At 32.9% G+C, this 25,622-nt stretch overlaps 7 protein-coding genes and 1 long non-coding RNA gene across 10 annotated transcripts; 4 read left to right on the forward strand and 4 right to left on the reverse strand.

Moving 5' to 3' along the window:
* Positions 1 to 306: 306 nt before the first annotated feature.
* Positions 307 to 1,655, forward strand: LOC108616083 (uncharacterized). The gene has a single exon (XM_018011045.2). It carries the CDS (start codon positions 465 to 467, stop codon positions 1,545 to 1,547), a length of 1,083 nt encoding a protein of 360 aa, XP_017866534.1. The 5' UTR covers positions 307 to 464; the 3' UTR covers positions 1,548 to 1,655.
* Positions 1,656 to 2,328: 673 nt separating this feature from the next.
* On the reverse strand, positions 2,329 to 5,576 carry yki (Transcriptional coactivator yki). 2 transcript variants are annotated; one of them, XM_018011043.2, is made up of 5 exons: positions 4,570 to 5,574; positions 3,678 to 3,769; positions 3,006 to 3,161; positions 2,582 to 2,634; positions 2,329 to 2,522 (listed from the first exon to the last, which is right to left on the reverse strand). In XM_018011043.2, the coding sequence occupies exons 1-5, from the start codon at positions 5,289 to 5,291 to the stop codon at positions 2,418 to 2,420; spliced, it is 1,128 nt and encodes a 375-aa protein (XP_017866532.1). In that variant the 5' UTR covers positions 5,292 to 5,574; the 3' UTR covers positions 2,329 to 2,417. The 2 variants fall into 2 exon arrangements, with proteins under 2 accessions (XP_017866532.1, XP_017866533.1); XM_018011044.2 differs by lacking the exon at positions 3,006 to 3,161 and having other exon boundaries at positions 4,570 to 5,576.
* A 1,634-nt stretch (positions 5,577 to 7,210) lies between these two features.
* Chi (LIM domain-binding protein 2 Chi) lies at positions 7,211 to 9,490 on the reverse strand. The gene is made up of 2 exons (XM_018011042.2): positions 9,342 to 9,490; positions 7,211 to 9,095 (listed from the first exon to the last, which is right to left on the reverse strand). The coding sequence occupies exon 2, from the start codon at positions 9,057 to 9,059 to the stop codon at positions 7,320 to 7,322; it is 1,740 nt and encodes a 579-aa protein (XP_017866531.1). The 5' UTR covers positions 9,060 to 9,095; positions 9,342 to 9,490; the 3' UTR covers positions 7,211 to 7,319.
* Positions 9,491 to 10,062: 572 nt separating this feature from the next.
* Positions 10,063 to 11,628, forward strand: PPP1R15 (Protein phosphatase 1 regulatory subunit 15). Its single transcript, XM_018011048.2, has 2 exons — positions 10,063 to 11,177; positions 11,237 to 11,628. The coding sequence occupies exons 1-2, from the start codon at positions 10,563 to 10,565 to the stop codon at positions 11,444 to 11,446; spliced, it is 825 nt and encodes a 274-aa protein (XP_017866537.1). The 5' UTR covers positions 10,063 to 10,562; the 3' UTR covers positions 11,447 to 11,628.
* Positions 11,629 to 12,465: 837 nt separating this feature from the next.
* Positions 12,466 to 14,585, forward strand: Ak2 (Adenylate kinase 2). The gene is made up of 4 exons (XM_018011049.2): positions 12,466 to 12,732; positions 13,772 to 14,008; positions 14,070 to 14,237; positions 14,300 to 14,585. The coding sequence occupies exons 1-4, from the start codon at positions 12,631 to 12,633 to the stop codon at positions 14,513 to 14,515; spliced, it is 723 nt and encodes a 240-aa protein (XP_017866538.1). The 5' UTR covers positions 12,466 to 12,630; the 3' UTR covers positions 14,516 to 14,585.
* On the reverse strand, positions 13,709 to 15,200 carry LOC149268558 (uncharacterized). The gene is made up of 2 exons (XR_016270570.1): positions 14,826 to 15,200; positions 13,709 to 14,557 (listed from the first exon to the last, which is right to left on the reverse strand). It is a non-coding gene; the product is annotated as an uncharacterized LOC149268558 (long non-coding RNA).
* Positions 15,188 to 18,159, forward strand: mr (anaphase promoting complex subunit morula). The gene is made up of 8 exons (XM_018011040.2): positions 15,188 to 15,348; positions 15,406 to 15,895; positions 15,968 to 16,206; positions 16,294 to 16,474; positions 16,550 to 17,251; positions 17,318 to 17,581; positions 17,637 to 17,878; positions 17,938 to 18,159. Exons 1-8 carry the CDS (start codon positions 15,286 to 15,288, stop codon positions 18,136 to 18,138), a joined length of 2,382 nt encoding a protein of 793 aa, XP_017866529.1. The 5' UTR covers positions 15,188 to 15,285; the 3' UTR covers positions 18,139 to 18,159.
* A 370-nt stretch (positions 18,160 to 18,529) lies between these two features.
* On the reverse strand, positions 18,530 to 25,448 carry Gprk1 (G protein-coupled receptor kinase 1). 2 transcript variants are annotated; one of them, XM_089471578.1, is made up of 16 exons: positions 25,067 to 25,448; positions 22,787 to 22,974; positions 22,051 to 22,127; positions 21,907 to 21,980; positions 21,741 to 21,842; positions 21,608 to 21,682; positions 21,226 to 21,287; positions 20,817 to 20,868; positions 20,555 to 20,746; positions 20,333 to 20,488; positions 19,943 to 20,269; positions 19,787 to 19,887; positions 19,506 to 19,724; positions 19,212 to 19,418; positions 18,979 to 19,141; positions 18,530 to 18,912 (listed from the first exon to the last, which is right to left on the reverse strand). In XM_089471578.1, exons 3-16 carry the CDS (start codon positions 22,112 to 22,114, stop codon positions 18,730 to 18,732), a joined length of 1,977 nt encoding a protein of 658 aa, XP_089327704.1. In that variant the 5' UTR covers positions 22,115 to 22,127; positions 22,787 to 22,974; positions 25,067 to 25,448; the 3' UTR covers positions 18,530 to 18,729. The 2 variants fall into 2 exon arrangements, with proteins under 2 accessions (XP_089327704.1, XP_017866530.1); XM_018011041.2 differs by lacking the exon at positions 22,787 to 22,974.
* Positions 25,449 to 25,622: the final 174 nt, after the last annotated feature.

Consider the following 25,622-nt stretch of genomic DNA (forward strand, 5'->3'; position numbering starts at 1 on the left):
ATTTTGAATATGACATAGATTAACGTCAATAAATTTCTCAAATGATTTTAATTTCTTTCTTTTACTTTGTTTATTGAAACAAATTTTCTCAAATTTTCTTCGCCTACTATTAAATTCCTATCGATGCTATTGCTTAACAAAGTACAAGCATTAAAATTGTTTTTTTATATACTCAAAGTTAATTGAAAAAAAATATATTATTGTTTAATATATTTTGAATATCGATTAAAATGAGTCCACATAATTTTGCTTCTTTGTAAATCTGTTCCATTTCCACGTCCCACAATCGACGCTATTTCATTCGATATTTTATTCTGCGCAATGCAATACTTATTTTTTGTACATACTGACTCCAATTATAAGATATTTTGCTGTTTACATTTATATATATATTCAGTTCTTTATTTATGTCATACGTGAAGTTTTTTGTCAATTAATAATCGTTGTCCGCTTGATAAACAAAAATGGATTTTATTGACGATTTCATAGAAGAGTACAAGAGCAATCCGTGCTTGTGGAAAGCCGATTCAGTTGATTTTAGAAACCGAAACAAACGACAAGAAGCATATTTAAGATTAATTGCTGTAGCTACTAAACATGGAGAGCTATACAACGTTGAAAGAACTAAACAGAAAATAAACAATCTTCGATGTGCATTTCGTCACCAGCTGCGAAAGTACAATGAAGTTAAGAAGAAAGGTGAAAAGTATGAGCCGTATTGCCCCAAGCGGAGATACTTTGAATCTCTTATGTTTCTGAAGGACGAGGAGATTCCCGAGAAAAAAATCAAGCGTGAAGACAACCTACCCTTACAGCAGCAAAATACAGATATAACTGTAGCACAGCCGGAACCTCTCGAAGAATATTCGGATGCTGAGAGCTTGCCCAAACAAATGAAAAGCGATAATAAATTATCACCGAGCAACAGCAATAGCGCCAACGATTTCTGTGCCAATTTATTCGAGGAAACAGAAGTTGATCCAAATTTCAGCATCCAACCTGTAAACTCTTCCAACAATCAGACAACAATCAAGGAAGTGGAGGTTATATTGCCGACCGACAATAGTAATATATCCGAGAGCAGAAAATCATTTAATAATTCCATCAACACCAACAACAATAGCTCGCTGAACGATAAGATTAACTCCACAGTCCACATTATCGAATCCAATCGCGATAAACGTGCGCGATTCATCAAGAATAATCGGAAACGCACTTCGTCCGCATCCTCACAGGTCTCAAATGATAATCCGGAGACAACGCCACCTGGGAAATGCAGGGCCGACATTTCCAACATCGATTTCGATCGTCTCTTTTCGTTAGCTCTTAAGAATGCCGATAATCAATTGGATGATTATTTTACGAATTTTGGCAAAGTAGTAGCCCACAAGCTGCGCTCCATGGATCACACACAAGCGATCTACGCTGAGAAAATAATCGCCGATGTTCTCTATCAGGGCCAGATGAAAATGCTATCCGCAATAAGTATAACCCAATTTCTAGGTGTAGATAATGCAACTGTTTATGTTGAAAGTCCTCCAAAATAATTGTTCTCAAAATAAAAAAAAACTAATGTTATACACAAAATAAAATAATTCACTGAAATTATAAATGTCTTACATTTGGCTTACAAAATATATAATTTTGATCTTTCATATTTTCATGTTTTAGAGCCTATGTTTATCAAATAAACTTGTTTTCTTTGGCCTTAAATATCTTCATAAGGTATATACATATATAATTTGTATGACGACAATAGATTAGGGGAATCGTGGAATAATTCTTTACTCCCTTCGACATTAGGGGAATTACGACATGGATGAGTATGGAAGAGTTTTTTGCTGCGCTGGCTTCTAAGCAATGGAATTCTTGGTCATTAAATGGAAATTTCTCTTTCACCCAATGAAAGTGCTTCTTGGATCAAAATGTGAACCTCGTTTCATTTTCTGATGGCTTCACTATCTTGGCTGTGTTCAAGGATGTCAGCGATGCATGTGTGAATGCGGCTTGTTTTGCTCATTTAATATGCAGATCTCAAGTCCATCCCTGAAACAAAGCAGGCAGCAAATTAAATAAGCCTGACTGAGTAGCGGAGTTACATATAAGAAATCTTGGGAGAAGAAACAAAGCACATTTTTAACCAACTTTTAGCAATTGTGTTTCCCACTAACGAACTGAGGTTGTATGTGGCTGGGCTTGGGATAGCTGTAGTCTCCATCACTAAAGGAAGAAAGACGCAATGCTTCATCGTACATTAAGCAACATTCAATTCTGATTCAATTTTCAGCCCAACAAAAACCATTGTATTAAAATAATGAACACAATTCATTTTAATATATGCAAAAATATTTATTTTATATTAATACAAAATATAAAACTTGTAAAATCTAATAAAATTATTTGCACAAAAACTTTTATTAATTTATTTTATACCATTCCAAATCATCTGGTTTATGGGAAGACGGTGTATTAATGATAGCTTGGGTATCATTGAAAATATTGCTGCATATATTATCGCCGATCTGAAATGCAAATTTTGTAATTATTATTATTGAATTGAGATGTGATATTATGATATTACCTGAAGAGACGATACTAAATTATCGGGACAGTCTAGCACGTTAAGTCCAGATTCTAGAAAAAGATTAGAGATAAGCAAAGTATGTAGTTAAATTAAATAACTAATAGCTGTGATTTTTTTTTTAAGAATATATAATAGGGAAATTTAGATTTAGTTAAACTATGCACTGAGCGAATCCCTCATTGGGTTTTATAGGTCGGCTTAAAACAAATTTATTCAAACTGGTTTTTTGAAGTAGTAGTTGATAAATTTTCAATTCTAGCCCACTTTGATTAAATCTACTTTGATTTCGATTTATTTTTCTGTTAGAATCACACAGATTTTTCTCTGTCTGTCGCTTGTAAAAAATGCTCGAATATATTAAATTCCAAATCGGGTTTCTTCTTGGATTTTTTGTCTTTCTTTCAAAGCATTTGATACTTACGTATTCTAGGATCATTCCATGAAGTCGTTCGATCAATATGGTTTATAAAATAAATATCTCCAGACTCGGTAACAGCTTGTTCCCAACCATCGGGTAATGGACCAAGATGAGTAGCTATAGTCGATGAGCTAGTTGGCTTTGTCGTTTGTATAACATCTGCATTGAAAGGCATCAAGTTGGAGATATTTAATATAGGATTGGTACGTTATTATGCATATATAAACATCTATATATAATGCATCTATATACATATATGCTGTCGAAGGAACTGCTGAATGTAAGTGTAAAAGACTTTAATGTAATAATGCAAACATCATTGGCATTCCGGGAGCGAAACAATTTATTCGTTTGCAGCTAGGCAGAAACATTCATATTCATTCATTTTCATATTCATTATCATAATTGGCCTTTGTTCAACCCATTTGAAACCAAGCTCCAATAGAAACTATCAGTTATCCAGCTTCAGAATTTCTTATTTCAGAATGTGAACAAATTCGGCACAATACCGATTTTGAATGGCTGTTAACAAAAGCTTCAAATTGATAATTGATAACTTTATAATTTTTATTCTTAGACTTAAAATAACTGAGTAATTTTTAGTTAAAAATATATATTTTATAATATTCAAATGTATAGATATTTCAATAGATATACATATATTTATGAACATACCATTTGGCTTTATCCGTTCAGCTAAAGCTCGTTGCTGCTGTTGGCGAAACTGAATTCGTGGATCCTCCCATTGCGTTGTTTTTGAGGTGTGGCTGCAAATCGAAAATAAAAACAAGGTTAGAAAACTCGGGCTTTGTTCAAGCCAAATTAAATGCTCAATATATGTATGTTTAGACACGTACTACTCGCCAGTCTACATTTTGTTGAGTTGCAAAAGCTAATATTTTGTGCTAGTTTATTGATTTCATAATTTATACATTAAACATGCAATAAGGACTTCATCTTGGATTATATATTCCCATTTTATATATTATATATAAAATATGAAAAAAGAAATTTTAATAAATATTTTTGATCAATTTTCTTTAGGGACATATTAAAATATTTTCCTTCTATAAATTATTTTAATTTATGTTAATGTTGATTTTTCCTCTGAATTAAAGAATTTTTAAATAAAAAATTAGTTTAAAAAATAAATGTTCATTAATTACTGCAGATTCCTTCACTTATATGTATATATTATAAATATATGATAAATTGAAAAAAATTTTCTGTATTGCGACGCGAGTTTGCTTGCTTTTACCTGTTGCATGCATTGGCCTGAAGCCATTCAAACAAGGGATAGACGAAATAATATATGTATACATGTATATATATAAATAACTATGTATATATATAAGAAAATAAAAATATAAAATATGTGAATCCTGTCGACTAATCTGTTTAAAGCCAAAGATAGTTAACTAAACAAATATTATGTTTTTTTTTTATTACTTTTTTTTTTTTTTTGTTGATTTGGCACAATAATTATTGATGTTATGAGTCAGTTAAATACTTTAAGAATTAGGCAATATAGTTATTTTTAACTAATTATCCAATTCAAAATACTTACTTTAAATAGTAAATTTGTCCATCGTTAGTTTTGGCCTGCTCCCAGCCAGGCGGTAAGGCACCTAATTGACTTTGTAATTGAATTGGGCTGACGACATCGTATGATCTTTGCTTTTTATGAATGGTTGTCTGTGTGGCAGCTAAGGCAGCAGCGTCCGGTCCTGGTACTGGTCCCATGCACGTATTGATGACATCTAAATCGATATTGTTGGCCGTACTAGCGCTGACGAAGTCGACGCTAGTTTCGGGATATGCTGGCCCTTGGTTAGTGTTGGCGTTGTTAGCGCTCGGCTCGTTGCGGGTGCGCACATTGTAGTTCTGCTGCAGGGACGCCGGACTGCTGCGAGCACGAATATGATGTATTGCCAGACGGCTGTGTGATGGCTGGTTCTGCTGTGTGAGAGATGGCTGCATTTCTGGCTGGGCAGTCTTGTTGATATTGGTTTGGGAGCCATCGTATGTGGAATCGGCACTGTTGGCTCGCGAGTGGAGCGGTGCCGGAGGATTGAAAAATGAATTGGGTAGCTTGCGCATACGAAATGGTAATTGCAATGGAAGCTTCGCATCTCCTGGATTCAATACACTATCAAATAATGCTTGCAAATTATCATCAGAATCTTGATTTACTCGTACAACAAGATTCGTTGATATTTTCGTCGGTGATAGCATATCCTCATCGTCGATTTCCTTTTCGCTAATATTGCTTTTATTACTTAAAGACATTGTTCCGAAATATTTGTTTATGTACACAATACAGTTATAAAAAAAAACCCCAGCCACACAATGTCATCAATTTCATTTGTAAATTAGTTTCCAAACAAACACTTAGATCACTTCATCATATTTTTGTACACAAACAATTTTTTTTTTTTGTATATGTAAACTTATGTCTATTAAATAGTGAAATTCCGTGTTACTATAAGACTTAAACAATATTTATATACACATATACTTGTATATTATACCATACACGACAGAACTGCCAACATAACACAGCAAATTATATAAAGGGTATCATTCAACAGTTTGTCTTTAGAGAAATATCGATATTTTTAGCCGATATTTGTGGCATCCTAATTAAATGAAATTTCTCAGTATTTAAAGTAAAGATATTTTCTTATATGTTATAATAATAATATAAAATAAATAGAAGAAATAACTAGTTGTTCAATAATCGTCCCACCAATTTATTTGTATTCTCATCTGGTCATATTTTTGTAATCGTCTATGAGAAGCAACTGGTGGCATCTACAAGTATTTGATTGCCGGTGGTGGAAACAGATTGTTATTTATGATTTATAATTTTGCTTATGTGTAATAATATTTTGTATTATTTTTAAAAAGCTCTAAAAGGTAATTGAAATGTATATTTATCAATTATAGTAATGCAAATACACAATTTAGACGGACTGATAAGAATGGAATAAAAACGCTCCTAATTGGGCTGATTCAAAATAAATCGCCATTTTGACATTTTCTAATAAGACAAGCACACAGTCTATACTGTTTGCCTAGGAAATAATTTCAATGATTTTATTACGAACATACTGCAAATGGTAAAATAAATAATTTGGATTTTATATTTTATCCCAATTTCTTACTGCAACTAATTTTTTCAGATCACCTTGAAGGCTTGGTACCTTTTAAATGGTAATAAATTTGGGTGCTTTTATTAACTATTTAAAAAAGTATTCTTATAAATTTAAATATTTAACATGTGTCAATGCTAGAAATATAGATTTCCAATTAGGATTTACCTTGCACTGCGCTAGGCTTTCTATTATTCTAACTTACTCATATCGATATCTTACACGCTCTCCAATATACACACGCTATAAATTTCTCTGGTTAGATACTAAGTGGAAATATCGGCACTTATCGATGTTAAGGAAATGGAATGAGGCATCGTCATATAAATGAAAAGCTGCATACGATATCAAGAATGAATACATACAGACACGTACATACGTATAAGCCTATGTATGTATTTATAAGCTTCCTCTGTCTGTAGTAGTAGTTTTTGAGCTATGGGAAATTCAGCTCGTACTGAAACCTTTACCCTCTGACCCCTCCTTACAAAAAACAAAATTATATTTAAATTGATTAATTAATTCTTTTTAGCTTAGTTTTACTTGAATATTTTACTAATTTCAGTGGTATTTCACATGCAAGTACTATACACACAAATACACGCACATGCGCATACAATTATAAGATAAATATGCATTAAAGATCTTCAAGAATTCCCTATATGGTCATTCCCGACTTGAAAGATTTATGATTATTAATTCTTCAAGCTATTAGCTAATAATTGCTGAAATTCTATTAGATTCTTCCTGATTTGACTTGTGTTATACCAACTTCTAATTTATTGATTTTAGATCTAGATCTGCTTTAACTTCAATATTCTTATTATATTCATATAATAGTCACAATTCTTATAATTTAATGAATGAATAAGATATGTAGTATACTCGTCGAGGATTGGAATGTTGAATTCTTGACTAGCTTTGAAAATATTTTCAATTGATCTAAAAGATTATCCAGATAATTAAGCCTTTGATCTGTTTTGTTTGTAGAGGTTAAAAAAAATTATAAGGAAATACGAATTAAACTTATGAAACGAATAACTCTATAAGAAATTTCCTAAAAGCTAGAAACTTTATTAAAAAGTATATATTACATGCAAGTATGAAAATACATTTCACCACATATAAAATTAAATTATAATTTCGGACTATTCATTTTATTCTATTGCGATACAATGGGGCTCTTTTTATCTATATCCGCTATATTTGCATTGTTTTGAGGTCCAGAAGGGTTGCCAGGACTAGCTGGAATATTGCCTCCCCGTTCCATACTCCATGGATTTGAGCCAGATATTGGCGAATCGGCATGGCCAAAGCCAGTGTGATTATCGTGCTCGACGGCATTTGTGCCATCGTATTGGGTATTTTCCAAACGGGTAATGAGCCTTTCGTCCTCCTCTCCGAATTCGCCACCCATTAATGTTGGCTCGCCAACAACCATCACATCTTGCGAGGACAGGGAAAAGCTGGGTCCCGATGGCGATCTCTTTTGATTCGCTACGGGCGGTGTGCTCGTGTTGTTGGCACCTCCCGAATTGGATCCTTTTCTTTTGCGACGCTTATTCGGCGGTCTTTGGGGGTCCTTTTTGCCGGGCGGCGCGACCATGCGCTGCCATTTTTGAAATAAAGTCGTCTTTAAGCAATCGCGCGGACTCAGAGCATACGCCTTGTGGCGCGACATTAGCTCCTGCATTGGCTCCAATATAACACACAAGCGAAGGTAGTTCAAGGTTGAGTTTGTTATGCCAGCCCGAGTGATATTCTTGGTTATTTGATCCAACAGCATCGGGTCTGGCGGAAGCGAAGTGCCAATTACGGATCGTGGAATGAGTTCTCGATGCCCTTTGATGGTCATGTGCCATGATTTGATTCTCATGTAGTCATCGTACATAAATTCTAGTATAAGTCTTGCATCCGCACACACTTTTGTGAAAAATGGCTTGCCATGCTGTGTTATTATGGTGCACTGATCGCAATCCAATGTTATGGATGTGTTGTGAAAAGATTCCTTAGCATGCTTCAGCTGGAAATACAGGTCAGAGACGCCGCCCTCAAAGATGCTTCGAAAAAAGCGTGGCACCAGTGTCCGGCCAATTGTATATCTTTTTGGTCCATCCTCCAAACAGAATAATATTGTTAATCTGGCGTCATCCTCGAAGAATTCGGTTGTGAACGAATCCCACCAGCAGTTGTCGCTGTCTTCATTGCGCTGTTGCAGGCGTTTGTTTAGCTCAAACACTCGATGCTCTGTGTGACTGAAGTATGAGTTGTGTCTCCTAAAGCCTTGATCGATTCTATCCATTTGCTGAGGTCCACCCATCATTGGATGGTTTCCACCATGGCCAAATGGTGATGCTGGTGGCATGGGATTGAATTGGCTTCCGACGCCAAAAACTGTCGGCGAGGAGAAATGACCAGCCTGTGCGCTGTTAAATGGTGTGCCTGAGCTTGCTGGTCGGCTAAATTGACCCAAGCCGGAAGACGGCGACCCAAATGGTCCGCCAACTGGTCCATTGAAGTTGCCAGCAGTTGAGGATTGTGAATAATTTCCCTGTATATTTTGCGATGCAACACCCACAGGTCCTGGAGTCGATGAGCCTGACGGAGCTGGCGATGAAGTGTATTGAGGAGTATTCGATCCGGGTTGATTAGTATTTTGAAATACTAAAGACTGATTGCCAGCAGGTGAGGATTGACCAGCTTGTGGGTATGGATTGCCACTAGCCGAATATGGTAGCCCGCCTTGTGGAAATCCACTCTGATTGCTGGCGTCCGGATTTATAGATGAAGAATTTGATGAAGGCAACATTGCTGAGCCTTCTGTTACCCCTTTCCAGCTTCCTTCGTCAATATTTGATTGAGAAGTCATCGTATTTCCAGTATTTAAACCTCTACGATTCATTCCTACTTCAGTAGTTTTAATAACATTCGCTTAGGTCTGAAAACAATTAATTTTCGTTCACATTAATCACAATCATATCACTTAATAACAAAAGTTTATTTTTCAATAGCATTTTGTAGTTAGTAAAAACAACTTTTTTATTTGGAAACAATAAACTGTGTTGAAAAGATATTTCTTAATATTGTGTCGGACAAACATTGTATTGATTAGAAAAATAGCTTTCAAGTTAAGAATCAATAACAACATTAAATGAACACTTTCAAATAAACACTTGTGACTTACCTAAATAAAAAGAAATATATATTAAACTTTCAATTATGTATCTACTTTCCAAAGGGAATAATCGTTCAATTAGATAGAAATGTTATCGAGTTGATAAGCATATATCGAAATAAAAATGCGTATGTAAATTACGTCAGAGTAACGTCACATTTTCAATCAAAGAACACACAACCATTCTAGAATATGCAATTTTTTGCACTATAAATATATATATTTATAATGAAATATAATGAAACAGTTGTATAAGTATATAATTATTGAGATTATCAAATATTGAGTGTTAATTATCCATGCACTCATAGATGTATATTTCCGTAATCCGCCGAAACAGTTAATTTGGTTCGATAAAAAAAATAAAAATAAAACAAACAAATAAATAAATTTAAATATTCAGAATAATGACAAAATTATAAAAATATAATTCATCAATACTGCATTCAGTGCAGCATTTTTTTTCTTTGAAATATAAATATCTATTGTGCGCAGTGTATTTATATATATATAAATCAATGATAGTAAATATTTGCATTTTATTTAATGTAAATTATTTATGTATATATGTAAGACTTTATTTACATACGATTTGCGATATAAAATATGTGTATATAGACATTTAACACACAAAACAATAATGTGCCCTCATAGCTAGCATATGCCTCAAGTGAATAACACGGCCAGTGGAAAATAGTCAAATGTTATCGATATTTTTGAAATTAACTCTGAATTCTACAATCATAGAGACAATCAATCATATTCATTTTTACAAGTTGAATAGTATGGAACATATTTTATTAAAAACGTGTGATTTACATTCTCGTCATAAATTTTGGAGTTTATTGCCAATACTACAAAATATTACTACAAATTCTACGACAAGGAAATATACCCAATCTGATGGTCTAAATATGAGCGTATAAATTCAGCATTCAATATTTCGCAATCGTTCCGAGCAATTTCATGGTTCTTATATACATACATATGTACATACGTACATACCTTCAATAGGACAAACACAAAATGTGTTGAAAATCAACTGCTGGACATATTCAAGCACTAAATAAATAACTATTTACATGGATAATATAAAATTGAGATTGTGCTCAAAATTTCAAACTGAAATAATGAAGATGGATTTTTGTAAACAAATACGCTTGGATGTTGATGAATCAGAATCTGTGAATTTGAGATCAATAATCAAACATATAAATTGCAATTGATTTTATGCTGCATATATTGCAAATGATTGTAGCCATGAGCTCCCCAATTCATAAACAATATTGCTTCGCATCGCCGCGACGTACGAAAACTACTTCAGAATCTGATAAGGGATTACTCAACAATTCTGAAGAAAGGAATGCGAATATATTGTTAGATGACTTACCGCCACAGCCACTCGCCGCAGCAATGTTTTCTTTCCAGTTGATGGCAGATGCTGTTAACAGAGCGCTGCAGCACTGCACAACATCACCACCCAAAAACTCTACTATGACGCAGATTGAATTTAATTCTAGTAGTGCCCCGTCATTTTGTTACTTTTTTATTGATATGCAACCGCAATCTGAGAATGAATATAATTTTTCGGACTACAATATGAATTCTTATCAAAACTACACAAATCCCTCGGATAAACAACAACTAAGTAGCTGTCACCAAACATCAGAGGCGAGTGATTCGAAGTTTCAACGACAAAGAAGTTTGTCCGAATGTAGTGATGACAGTTTTATATGCTTCGAGGATGATAACAAAAGTATTGATTCGATTGCAATTGGTTGCACAGATTGTAATGGAACGGATAAAATGTCTGAAATCGATAATAGTCAAGAACATCGGAAGCGGGTATGTTTGAAATAATTAATCTAACTTGGAAATACAAGTAAGAATTTTTATAATTTCAGGTACGCTTTGATTTAAAACCAAAGGTTCATGTTATGCACACTTGGGATTACGCTTATCGGGCGGCTCGGAAAGGTGGTTGGCAACAGATCGCTCTCGATCGTGAAAGATTTCAGCAGAGAATAAATCGCATCGCCCCAACTCTAAATATTATTCTAACCTCAAACCATCGGGATAAAATTTATAAAGATCGGTTTTTAGTTATAAAATAGTGATAGATTCGTTATAATAATAAATTCTTAATTCCTGTATATAATCTTCTGTTCATTAAAGAAATCTATGTAGATAAGTCAAAATGACCCTGCATGAATTTTAAAAATTGTAAATTACCTTCGTTGTTGCAATTGTTAAAAAAGAAAATATTTTGTTTTTATATTAAACTTGTGAAGATTAACTGGAAATGTTTCTGCCTTAAGAGATTTTTGTTGTACTTTTACATAAATAGAATGTTAAAGTATTATTTTTGTACACACTCCAAAGTCGTAGACTAATATTTGAAAATAGAATGTAGAGGGGGTGGTGTTTCAAGAATCTATAATTTTTAAATAAAAACATAAAAGGAATTTTGCTTTGTATAGCTTTTATTGCCACCACTTGTACTTCAAATCGTTATCATATAAATAAAATGCAATAGCAATAATCATATGACCCAATCTGTGTTCAGTGCAGAACACAGATATACATATGTATATGATATGATATTATAAAGAAAATAATACAATTATTCATTATAATGCAGTATCCAGTTCCCCTTTAGCTGTACTTTCTCTATAGAACGATTTAAATAATATCTATATGTTGAGACCTTTTACAAAGACAAGACAGATGACTCATTGCAAATGTCTCTAGATTTAACAGTGGATAAGAGCCAAGTATTGTCCACTGTTGTCTTACTATTTTATTGCCTGCCTGTTTGAGCAGTCTTGAGCAGATATTTATCATTTACCGGTAAGCTTACTGGTTACATGGCAAAAAAACAAAATATAAAAATAAATAATTTGCTGTTTTGCAGCTAAAGTCCGAAGATTATATTAGAGATATGACCTGTTAAAATTAAAATTATAATTTTATAAATTATTTTCAAGATAATAATATTTTATATAATCCCAATCATAGTAAAAAATGACATCGCGTGAGAAATAAAATGTGAAAAAGTAAATGCATGTGGAAACACAATATCAATGAAATTTATTATATGTGCCTATCGAAAATCGATTCAACAAAACGTGCTTAGTTCAGTCTTGTTCCATCCGTGGATTGGTTCAGTTCTCAGTTCATTATCTAGTTCATTCTGGTCCTTACTTTTACCCTTGAACTTTGCCGCGGTTGTTATTAAGAAATAAAATCTTAATGAAAGAAGGTTGATTCGAAAAAATAAAAGTCTAATAATAACACAATGGCACCCAATGTATCGATTCCTGTGGAGCGCTACGAGCCTAGTACTGCTGGTGTGAATGCTATTCTCTTGGGCCCACCAGGCTCTGGAAAAGGGACACAGGTGGGTTGTCGACACATATACATATGTATATTGTTATGTAATTTATGTACCCAGACATTAGCGCTCGAATACCAACTGTGCACACTTTGTATGTGTTCACTAAATTAAATATATTTAACATGTGCGTGTGTGTGTGTATGCAACAGGTTGTATAGAAGAAAGCAGCTTCGACCTTATTAACTTTACATACACATATTAATTTAGTGCATGTATGTATGTGTAGTTGGCCGGCAGGTCTATACGTTTGTCAGGGAATGCTTTGCAACAAATACAGATGCGTGTGTGTGTATGTCTTTATGTAGGTTTCTGTGATAAGGCTGCATGCTTATTTCTTTTTTGGGTCTATAGAGGGCACCTAATCACTAGAATAGTTTTTTATGTTCAACTTTCTATTTCATTAAATTATATTAAAATTGAATTTTTAATTAATTAATTAATGCTTTTTTGCTTAACTTTTCATTCAATATATCTAATCTGAATATCTCAATTTATAAAGATATAAATATTTCATAGACGGCCTTACGAATTAATAATATAACGGTCTTATCGCATTCCAACTGTTGCGACATCAAATTTATTATGTCGCAAATTATGTCCTATGAAATTATTTTCCATTAGGCAATTTAAAATATTTAGTTTCTGATATATAACAGATGATGATAGCGGATGAAGAAGGTAACATTTACTTATTTAATGGACTCGAACATTTATGGGTTTTATTGGCTTTTCCTCTATATTCCTCAGAATTCATGATAGTTGCCTTTTTAATGCTTGCAATTATAAATAATTATTTTATTTGTAAGCTGTTTGCTTAGACAGAAAGGAATGGTTTATCTTTTTTGCATTCCGAAAATATTGATACCAAATTTATAAAGATTACTTTTAAAGTCTTATAATGCTCACTGACGTGGCTCAAAGAATCTTTGGCAGTTTAAGTCACATAAAGCATATGCTTAACTTTTTATAAAATGCATAATTTGTAAATTGGAATCGTTTTATTGGTATACAAAATATAATGTACTTAATTTTATTTTTTTAGGCACCTTTGTTAAAAGAGAAGTTTTGTGTCTGCCATCTATCAACTGGCGACATGCTGCGCGCAGAGATCGCATCAGGTTCGAAACTTGGCGCCGAGCTGAAAAAAGTTATGGATGAGGGAAAACTGGTATCAGATGATCTGGTAGTGGATATGATAGACTCCAACTTGGATAAGCCAGAATGTAAGAATGGTTTTCTTCTGGACGGATTCCCAAGGACTGTTGTTCAAGCTCAAAAGGTAAGATTCTTATACTATTACATATTGACATATTATTAAAATGTAATCTATTTTTTTCTAGCTTGATTCGTTGCTGGACAAAAGAAAGACAAGCTTGGATGCCGTAATTGAGTTTGCTATAGATGACAATCTATTGGTAAGGAGAATAACTGGACGATTGATTCATCAAGCAAGTGGAAGATCATATCACGAAGAATTTGCTCCTCCTAAAGTTCCGATGAAGGATGATGTAAGTTAATCTGAATTTCAATATTCGGCTAGTTAAATATAATTATGTTTTCTTCACAATAGATTACTGGAGAGCCGCTAATGAAGCGTAGCGACGATAATGCCGAAGCACTGAAAAAGCGATTGGAGGCGTATCATAAACAAACCAAGCCATTGGTTGACTACTATGGATTGAGAGGATTGCATTTCAAGGTCGATGCTGCCAAAAAAGCCAGTGATGTCTTTTCAACAATTGACTCGATATTCCAACGAAATATTTCCAAAAAAGTTCAATTATAACGGCTTTATATGACGAGATTAACCACTGTTTGTTGCTTCATTCTGAAAATAAAACAATAGTTAAATTCAATAGTCCTTTGTTAAGAAAGTATATTATATTATTTGTGGCACTGTACAGTTTGTATACTTTTTACAAAAATAAATACAGGTTAAAAACATAACAGTATGGTTATATCAGTTCCATGGCTGATAACATGAATGTGACGAAAGTTCATTTTTAGATAAATGAATTGGTCTTTGGACTTTGACCTTCAATAAACTTTTGAAATATACGTATACACACATAATAAATATATAAATCAATATTTACATATGTATGCTTCCTTTACCGTAGCACTAAAAATTCGCGTATCATCTGATATCTTTTAGCGCAATAATTCAATAGATCGATATAAAAGTAATGGAAGGTAATGTTAATCAGAAATTTATAAACGTATTTCGAATACGGATACGGCCTATCGAAGAAGGATCCGATGGTTTCCTTAAACGCAAAAAGGTTTTGCTATTTTGTTATCTTCAGGAGGGAAATTGGATTTTGCGCCTTATATAAAAAATCTCACTGAAATCGCAGTTAGTTTCTTCTCGTTTGTTTGTTATCGATATATTAGGGCCTTCCCAGTCATATAATTAATTTTTATTATAAGTTGAAGTAAATGCATATTAGTGGAAACTAGCTCATTGTACATACAAATATCGATATCGGATGATTCGATTGATAAATTGACAACAATCATATCTATTTCAAACCGATTTGTTTAAGCCAAACAAAAATGTGTGATTTAAATGCTTTGTGGTTGGATGTATTAAAAATATTCCCAATTCTGAGTGGAGAGGTAAGCGATATTGTTTATTTACATTGTTCATTGATTAAATCATGTTTAAATTTGCAGATTACTTCTCCTTTAGAGACAGTAGAAGATGAAGTTTTTGAGAATGTTTACCGGCATCTCGAGAGCTTGGGAACTATTACAACATTAACATCTATTTTAAGTTTGGAAATTGAATCTACCATTCGGAATATACTTGTCCCCAAATTTTGGAAACACTTTACGCCTACCGAAAACGAAACACCCAAAGTCAAATTGGATATACCTGTGAATACAGCAGCGTTTTCGGATCCAAATGCTTTATTCTTCACATTTATTTATGCGATTGATGAGCTATATAATAGCTATGAATGCCTTGAGCTAATAAAACCTCGGCTGCTCTATCTGAATAAGAAGCCCCTGTCTGCGTCAAGTTTGGAAAACACCCAAAAGACGCTGCATAATGCATTGTTGGCGCAGCTGCCGCCATCGTTTAATAATTTTGTGGGCGATTTTTACAGCGTTCATTTTCGTCTATTTACGAAGGATTTAACTTTATCGGTGAATGCACTTGGTATGTCATTTGTTATATGTAGGACGTACTTTGTATATTATTATATATAGTCCTGTTAAATCTCTTTTTCAGATTCGGAGGTATTTACTGATTTACCGTGTGCTGGCTGCAATTTCGATCTTGACCAATGCTGCTGCCAGAAGCTAACTGAAATGGTGACTGCGACAAATGTGAAGCTGTTGAAGATGGGCTTGATTGATCGATTGGCTGGCAGCGCTTTGACAGCGTTGATCAAGTTGAAAATCAAGGAACATATTAACGACACATGCGTTGGAATATTCGATAGAAGTCATCTTAAGCAACTTGAAACGGTAAACAGAAAATCATAATCATCAAATATGTACTACACTGACCTCTAGTTCTGTTAATTTATATAAAAACCTTATATTTTCTTTTAGTGGATCAACGACGTTGTTATGACATGGTTAACTAGCATATTCACTGAATGGAAGTCGAAAGATGATATATCTCAAGAGAATATTCCCCAATCGGTTCAATCGTTTAAAGTAAAACTCACATATTTTATGTATGAAACATTTGCACAAAATGTGATCAGTCAGTTCTTTAGTATAATTATAGGTAATTTATTTAATAATATTATTGTCTCTTTTCTTGGATATAAATATTTAACTAATTAATTTCAATAACTTTCAGATTATCCGGATTCTTCGCCGGCCATAGATGATTTAAAGATTTGTATGGAGAAAATCGATATGCGAGTCTACCTAACTGAATCGTTGAGAAGCTCTTTAGAGGCAAGAATTTTGCATCCTGGTGTCAATACTATGGATATATTGACTGGCTACGTTGCAGCAATAAAAGCCATACGCCATCTAGATAACACTGGAGTGATATTAGAAATAGTCACAGCTCCTATAAAAGAATATTTACGAAAACGCAACGATACGGTTAGACGAGTTGTCACTGGCTTAACTGAAGAAGGGCCAACGGACCTCTCTGAAGAATTAGCTAAAGGGGAATTCATAAAATATGGCAAAGATGCTGGAAATAATGAATATAGCAATTGGGAGAATTGGGAGCCGGATCCATTTGGAATCGATCCCAATGTCTTAGAGTTAAACAACTCGAAAGTGATTCGCTCTGCAGATATTATATCCATGGTAGTCGATATTTATGGAAGTAAAGAACTATTTATGGTTGAATATCGCAATTTGATGGCGGATCGTTTACTATCACAGCTTGATTTTAATTCCGAAAAGGAAATTCGAAATCTAGAATTGCTGAAAATCAGATTTGGTGAGTCACTTCTACATAGTTGTGAAGTAATGCTGAAAGATGTGACTGATTCAAAGCGCATCAATGCGCATATTCATGGCGATGAGAATTCTGATGAGAGTAAGTAACTAAATTTATTAAATTTAATGATAATTAAATACAATTCTTTATATACTGATTATCTAGGTCCATTGTTTGATATATCGTCGCTTATTATATCGGCTCAGTTTTGGCCGTCATTCAATAAGGAGAGCTTGCAGTTGCCTGTTGAACTTGAGAATGAATTTAAGAAGTTCACAAAAGCATATGAGTCTTATAAGGGAAATCGCACGCTCAATTGGCGCACGGTGACTGGAAGAGTCAATATTGTGATCGAAATCGGTGATAGAGTGTTGGAGATGACTGTGCCACCAACACAGGCTGTTATTATTTACCATTTTCAGAATAAAAGTAAGAGTTTTCCCATAGCACTTGAAATTTTTACTAATAACTTATTTATTTATAGATGAGTGGAGTTTGGAAGAACTAAGCAGCCTTATAAAGGTGCCCCCATCAGCGCTTAGACGACGCATTAGTTTTTGGCAAAATCATGGCCTGATCGCTGAAATAGAACCGGGAGTTTTTGGCCTTTTGGAGAAAGAAACTGAGAAAACACAATTCGATGATGTCAACATTACAGATGCGGACGAGGAAGACTTGGAATCAGCCATGGCTTCGGCCAGTGATCAAAGGGAAGAGGAACTTCAAGTAAGCGAAATTTGACTGAAGTAAAGAAAATTCATTGAGTTAATAAAATGTTCTTCCAGGTTTTCTGGTCTTATATTGTTGGCATGCTTACAAATTTAGATTGTATGCCAATCGATCGTATTCATCAAATGCTGAAACTGTTTGCTTCGCACAGCGGAGGAGTTGAATTCACTCAAGATGAGCTCAAACACTTTCTGCAAAGGAAAGTGCGCGAACACAAACTTTTGTTTTCTGGTGGAGTTTATCAGTTGGCTAAATAAACGATATTTATTTACGGTTTATATTATGCATAAACTTTATTTATGTTAGCGTATCTGTTTCTAGTTTGAAAGAGTAGAAAAAAGTGGGGATAAATAATAGACTAATCACAGCAAGGCTCAGCAGAGAACAGACATTGAAAGTTAAAAAAAGATATTCTATAATCAAGAACTGAGATTTTATAAGCATATACGGGATTGTCAATCAAATTTCAAATACAATCGGCTCGTATGCTGCTAGGTAGCTAAATATAAATTGGGGACTTTTAAATAAAAAATAATTATAGATTGTGTGCATTTAAAACATCCAGGGTTTTAATAAAAACAATATTACTACAATTTACATATAGGTCATTACAGTTAAGAGACTTATGAACAAATAAGACAACAGAAATGAAGTATTTCTATGCATTTATTACACAGTTTCTACAAATTCATCAGTACGCATAATATTATAATGTGATTTTACAAGATGTGTTTTATTAGGATTTCTGTTAGCATTTGTTTTATGAGTTTCAAAGCTGGAAACCTATTATATGTTTTTGTTTTATATTATTTTCTTTCTTTTTAAATAATTTTCATTAGAGCTAGTATTTAATTAGATCCATTTGACGATTTTGTAGAACAGTTCCCGCCCAAAATGTACATTGATTTGTTTGCGTCCCGTTCACTACCATAGATTTTTCCAGCTTTTTTAGCCATCGATCCTAAAAGATCTTGCGACATTTTGTGGGCAGATCTTAATGACAACGCCCATTCCTTCAATCCAATTTCATCCTATAGAAAAGATGTTTTTATTATATAGATATTCGTTAGCATTTCTTAAGCTAAATATATAATTACCGAATTTGTCAAAATAATTCTGCCATCTCGGCTGCCGTCATTGACACGAATTTGAATACATTGTTCATTTTTATAGTGAACAAAGTCAGATGAAACATCTTCCACTTGGTCCAAGAAAATAAGTTCTGGCTTGTTATTACCACTCTCGGAATACAATTCCAAGCTGATTTAAATAAGAGGTAAATATATTTACATTCGATTAACTGAAATAAAATATGATTATAGTACCATACCGATTTGGATATAGCTTGGCATATTTAGTTTGCCATAATGATGCAAATGATCCGCCTAATTTTTTAATGTAGCCATGCAATATGCAATCTGATTCTTTTTCATCTGCATCGAAATGTTGTTTTTGTTTAGACTTCTTCTTCTGCTCAATTTTGTCAGTTTCCGTGTTTATTGTTTCGAATACAGTCTCAGCTACCTCCTGTTGCCACCTAATGAAACAAAGTTTATGAATGCAAAGAATATGTATTAAATTGGAATGCTTTTGTATAGTAGACTTTCTATTGACAAATGCTCACCTCTCGGATATAGTTAATGAGAAATGCTTATAGAGATCCTGATCATTGTCATTTAACTTAATACCTTTCGTATCTTCTTCGTCAAACGAGCCAATATCAAAGGCATCCGCCGCATTCACCTCACCTCGAGGCGGTACCAATGGTGGAGTGTATTTTTGGATGTAAACCTGATGCCAGTCAATGCCAGAAAAGAAACTATGCATTTTTACTTCATCAGCGCTGAAAAGGAAAAGGGAAAAAGTATTAATATTAAAACATTTTAGTTGACCTTTCAATTTTACCCATTCCCCATGCAGCCGAGACGCTTTGGCACTTCTCTCTGAAGAAGCAAATCCAACAAATTCCTTAATTCTGCTGAAAATGAGTCCGGAAGCTCAACATTCTGTGGAATGAAAACAATTTAGTAAATGGAAATTGTGTTAACTAACATTTCTTACCATGGTTAATGTCATTCTATCGATCTCATGCTTATCTTTTGTTTTATGTTGCCGAAATGGCGAATGTCCCTTTAGCAGCTTGTATAGCATGCAACCAAAGCTAAACCAGTCTGCGCATGAGTCGTAGGATGTTCCTTTCGATAATACTTCTGGTGACATATATCCGTGGGTGCCCACCGAAGCGTGGGGCTTCTTTTTGGAATAATCGCATGCTAAACCTAAATCCGATATTCGAATGTGACCATTTTCGTCCAGCAAAATATTAGCAGGCTTCAAATCGCGGTACACAATGCAGCGCTTATGCATATGCTCCAAGCCCAAAATAACCTAATGAAAGGAATATAATTAGCAATGCATTTGTCATATTTGTCATATTGATTTTGCAATTACCTCGGCTGCATAGAATTTCATTTCATCTTCGCTGAATACTCCATGCTGTGATAGGTGGTAATGCAAGTCGCCGCCATTCATTAAATCTAATATAAAACATAACTTATCCGGGGTGTGAAATGCATATGTCATGCATACAATGAAAGGGCAATCAATCTATATTAAGCAAATGAAATGGATATTAGTGCAACAGCAATTATATATTATATTATGGTAACTTACTCCTGTACTAACTGCTTGTAGCATATTGCGCTCGTTCAATGCCAACATTTCGCCTTGTTTCATTTTAATACGCTTCTTGTCTAAACATTTCATTGCGTACATTTTGCCAGTATCGGCTTTTCGACAGCCATAGACCTCGCCAAAGCCACCACGACCAATTATTCTATGTACGCTAAAGTCATTCATTGACAACTGAAAATGTATAATTATGCATTTGCTTTTATTATGCTTCCAATTTATGTTATATAGTATGTTTACTTACTTGTATATTTAGCTCCAGGTTCTTCCATTGGCAAAACCTTGTAAATTTGTCACTGTATAAATATCAAAATGGTATTAAGTAATGCAAATTTGGTATATTATAAACATTAATTTAAGGAGTGATGTAAGTCCAAGTCCAAGTGCATAACTCGGAGTTTCTCTTCTGATCTTCTTTTAATTTACAAAAGTATTAAATTTATGTAATTTGGACTACACGATTATACAAATTGAGTTTTCTATTTTAAATTTAGGCTTTCATATTATATTAAGTAATAATAAATAAAAAAGTTGCGATGTTCTGTGTGTGAAATGAACTTGCTTAACTTGAGGGCTTTTGTTGCTATGAAGTTAATGAATAATAGTTATACAATTGTTTTATTATATTTTAAATAATTTATAACAAGGCATACCTTTCCAGAAATTTTTTGAATGGTTTGCCTTTAAGCTGACCAAAGATTTCTTCCATGTAAGGCTGCAATGAACAATAATTACTGATTATTTAAAATTCGAAAAATGTAATGTTCAATTTCTAGGAATACGAATAAATCAAACAGGAAATAAAATAAAAATCATACATTGGTTAAATTTAATTCAAAGAAATTCTGAACAGCCTACATAATAGCAACCAAAATAAGTTGAGATATGGTTTCTATGTTTCAGTCGAATATGTCTAAATTAATAGGAGTCATTCAAAAAATTCCATTGAAGGGAATTGTAAATAGTTTTTATTATGTTTTCTATGGAATGATCAAAATGATTATAATATACCCCGAACGCTAAGCGTATACTTACTTCAAATAAATTCACAGGAACTTCATTTTTTAAGATATACTTTTGGACATTTGCAACGGCATCTTTGGAGTATTCCTATTCATAATATAAGAGAACATATAACTTCAGATTTCATCATGCCTGGAATACTTACATAAGTATGTGCCAGCATTTCTTCCATTATAAAATTATCATAAATTTCTCTGGCCAGCTTTTTTCGCTCGTCGAAACATTCTGTTTTCTCAAAATTTTTAATCTTTAAAGAAAAGTATATCAATAAATAAAAATTGCATATATTGGCAGTTCTTTAATAGTAATACCTGCTCATAGAACTTCAACTGTTGAATTGGTTCTTCAGAATCATTCTCACAGAAATCCTTAAACAACAAGTATCCTAGGATAAATTACAATAATAATTAATTATTATCGGCCAGATTGTGATCTCTTAAGATTATTATAAGTACCTATAATCTGATTAAAAATGCTGTGAAAGTTGAGTTGATTTTCCTTTTCAAGGTATTTGTACATAACGCTTCTAACGCTGTAAAGAAGATTTATACAGTTTAAATACAGCGCTATGTAGAAATATAGAAGTTATAGGGGATATGTTTGATATTCGGAGGATACACTCCAATGAATACACTTAATGAGTAATAGTGGGAATATAATATATAGTTTATGTACAATCTCTGTGTATTTTAATTTAGGTCTTCAGTTTTCTCTGTACAAAGGAAGGAATTCTTCCATTTCCCTACAACATTTATAATGAATTTATTGTATTCTTATATTTTCACAAACTAATAAATTTCTAATGAATCGTGTTTTTAGCCTCGCACGGTTAGTTTTCAAAGATAACTTTTATATGTTCCCTTCGGTTTGGTGTAATTCACTCTAGCAATATAAAATGTTTATAAATGTAGTTTTTTTTATAGAATTCAAATCGGTTGTTTTCTACCCAATAATATCATTATCTTAACTGTATTGTTATAGTGCATAGGCAAAAAAATGTTGCTGACGCTATTGCTATTACTAGTTAACCCGCATACTGGACTAATACTTGACTTTCAAACGGAATGCAAATCTCAACAAATATCATTTACGAAGGCCTTTATAACTTAACTTAAATTATCATAGTTTATATCAATAATACTAAAATACAGAATAGTGTATGGATATGAAATGAAAAAACCAATTAATTACATCTACATCTGTTCATATAGATCAGTTTGATAACAGATCCGCATCCCAGCTTCCAGCCGTCGAGCTCCTCATTTAGGAATAATTGTAGACTTTTTGGAAAAGTAAATGAAAGCGTTTATCGATACAAAATGCAGTGATTTTCGCATGCACTCGTGTAATAATATCCTGTCTGTATAACTTTGCGAAAACTAAAAAAAAATATCAAAAAGTGGGGAAAATCATATTTAAATATAGAAACAAAATGGAAACATGATAGATTAACTACAAATCAACTACTTTTCTAATCTATTCAAGGGAATTTATCTATTTACTTATTATTAGCGGGAAAGCTGGCATTTGCTAAAGGCATAACATTCAAACAAGCATTAACAGTTAACATAAATAAATAATGCTATGCGACTGTTAACTTCGCCTGCTCTGTTGTTTATAGAGGATGGCTTTGGATTTAACATAAATAAAAAATGTTAAGCTACTGTTAACTTCTTCCTCGTAATTCATAGAAGCGCTTGACTTAAAATTTGTTTGATATTCACTCTAGCTCTACATATAGACTCACTCATTTCACTCAATCTCATTTCTAAACTTGTATAGCTTGTAGTTTTCGTATTGCTTATATTTGTACTAATATTGATTAGCTTAAGCTAGTCATCGGATAATTCATATAATTTATTAATTTTATTCACTGGGTTTTTGCGTAATACTTATATAGTTCTCTGAATCCCAATTTTATTAATAAACACACATTCAATCAAATGTGAGTGTGAGTGACCTATTAAACGCATTCAAGACTTCCACATTGGGTTGACATTCCACATTGGTTGTAAAAAAGTCTATTTTTAAATTGAATGGCTTTGCTTCTGCATTCACTTATAGTAGAAGCTTTCGTAATTACTGGCTCAATCAAGCGCTTTGTGTTATATCCCAACTTTCTGCCGTTATCATTCAACTGTTTATTTATCTAAATTTATACATTCATATGTTTCGCAGCTCGGACTTTAATCATTTGCTGTTAAATTATTTATAATAGTCGCTCTGTAGATTACACTTAATGCGTATAGGTATTACTGAATAGATAAGCTGACCATTCTGAACATGAATCATTGGCAAAAGTTTCCAGTAAAATAGTTCACTTCATAAAGGGAAAACTAAATTAAAGGGGTGCCAACCGAAGGGGTTTATAGACATTATAAGATGATTATCAATATCGTAAGTCAAACATTTGCCTTTAATTAGCATTAGCAGATGATTATCAATTATCATTAGTAAATGATTTCCTTTTAATTGTTATGGCAATTAAATGAGTTTTGTGTTTATTATTGAGCGTGTTAATAAGATCCCCATGGAGCTTCAATCGAACCTTTAGAATCTATATACAATATAACATCGGCGTAAGCAGTAAAAATCGCAAATTAAAGTAGTCTGTAATAAAAAGTTTTTTTTTTTTCATATAATATATATGTAGATATACACAAAAGTTCAGTAAACCCATTATGAATGGAATTGAAAGAAACCAGAAGTTAATAAAATTGAGAATAGTAAATTATATTAATCAAAGCAATATATCAGATCAGACGATTGACAGTGGGCTGTATTCAGATTGGACCAGGCCAGGCCAGGACACCTGCCAGGACATCAGAGTCTCTATAGGATTTGTTGTTGTTTAATTAAATTAATTAAAATAAAAATTCCAGTACATGTATGTATATAAGTTGAATAATATCTATATATAGAATGTTTTTTCTTTTCTTTCCTATATGTATTCACATTTGTTTTGTTTTGTGTTTTTTCTACTGCTATATATGTCTACTTATACAATTATATTTCGTGGCCAGACTATTGATTGAATTCTTTTCAAAAAATCAAATCATTTCAAATGTGTATATACAAATTGAAAACATACAAATGTACACATTTACACATAAACATATGTAAACAAAATAGCCCTTTTATGTATACTCATGTGTGTATACCTACATACATATATAAATATATATATATTTACATATATGAACATATACATATTTATGTATGTATGTATATATATTTATATGTATATGTGTGTACTTCTTTTTGAAGGTGTATATGCTGATTGATTTAGTATTAATTTTAATTTGCTAACCATCTAGTAGTCCAATAATATTTCTAATTATGTTTACCCTAATGGGTATGTATATATTTACACACATTAACACATTTTATCACACACACGCATACACACACTTCTACACTTATTGACATATATATGTATCCCTATTTGAATAAATACATTAAAGTGGATACCTGGGATCTGGTAGAATCAACTTTTTACTGGCTCGTGCTGCTGGCGTGCATTTTGATTTTTCCATTGCCATTAAATAGCTGACATCAGCTAAAACAGCCTCTAAATCTGCCATTTCGGTAGTTTTGTACAATATGTGTTGTGTTTACGTTTTTAACACGTTTGGTTTAGTGAATTGATGAATTTTATGGCACAAATACGAGTTTTTCAATCGTGTAAGCACCAATGATATATATATCACTTAATATTTTATTGTTATTTCGCAAATGATTGTAAGCAAATTAAATTAAATTTAGCTGCCCGAGCTTAATAATATATATCTTGTTTTGAACACGACTTTGCAAATGCCGTTTACTCATGCGTATACTGTAAAGGTATTTTAGCATATTCGTTACTTTCTGCGAATACTTTGTAAAAATAATTGTATCGTTACAATCATGCAATAAATTAAATTCAACAGCATTATTATCACATCATACTTAACTTCAAGTTATATGTATATTTTTTTGAAAATGTTTTAAGTTTAATTGTTAAATATTGTATCCAGCTTGGAATAAA

The sequence above is a fragment of the Drosophila arizonae genome, chromosome 5, assembly GCF_054131065.1.
Source record: "Drosophila arizonae isolate 15081-1271.41 chromosome 5, UAZ_ARI_1.0, whole genome shotgun sequence".
NCBI classification, from domain to species: Eukaryota; Metazoa; Arthropoda; class Insecta; order Diptera; family Drosophilidae; genus Drosophila; species Drosophila arizonae.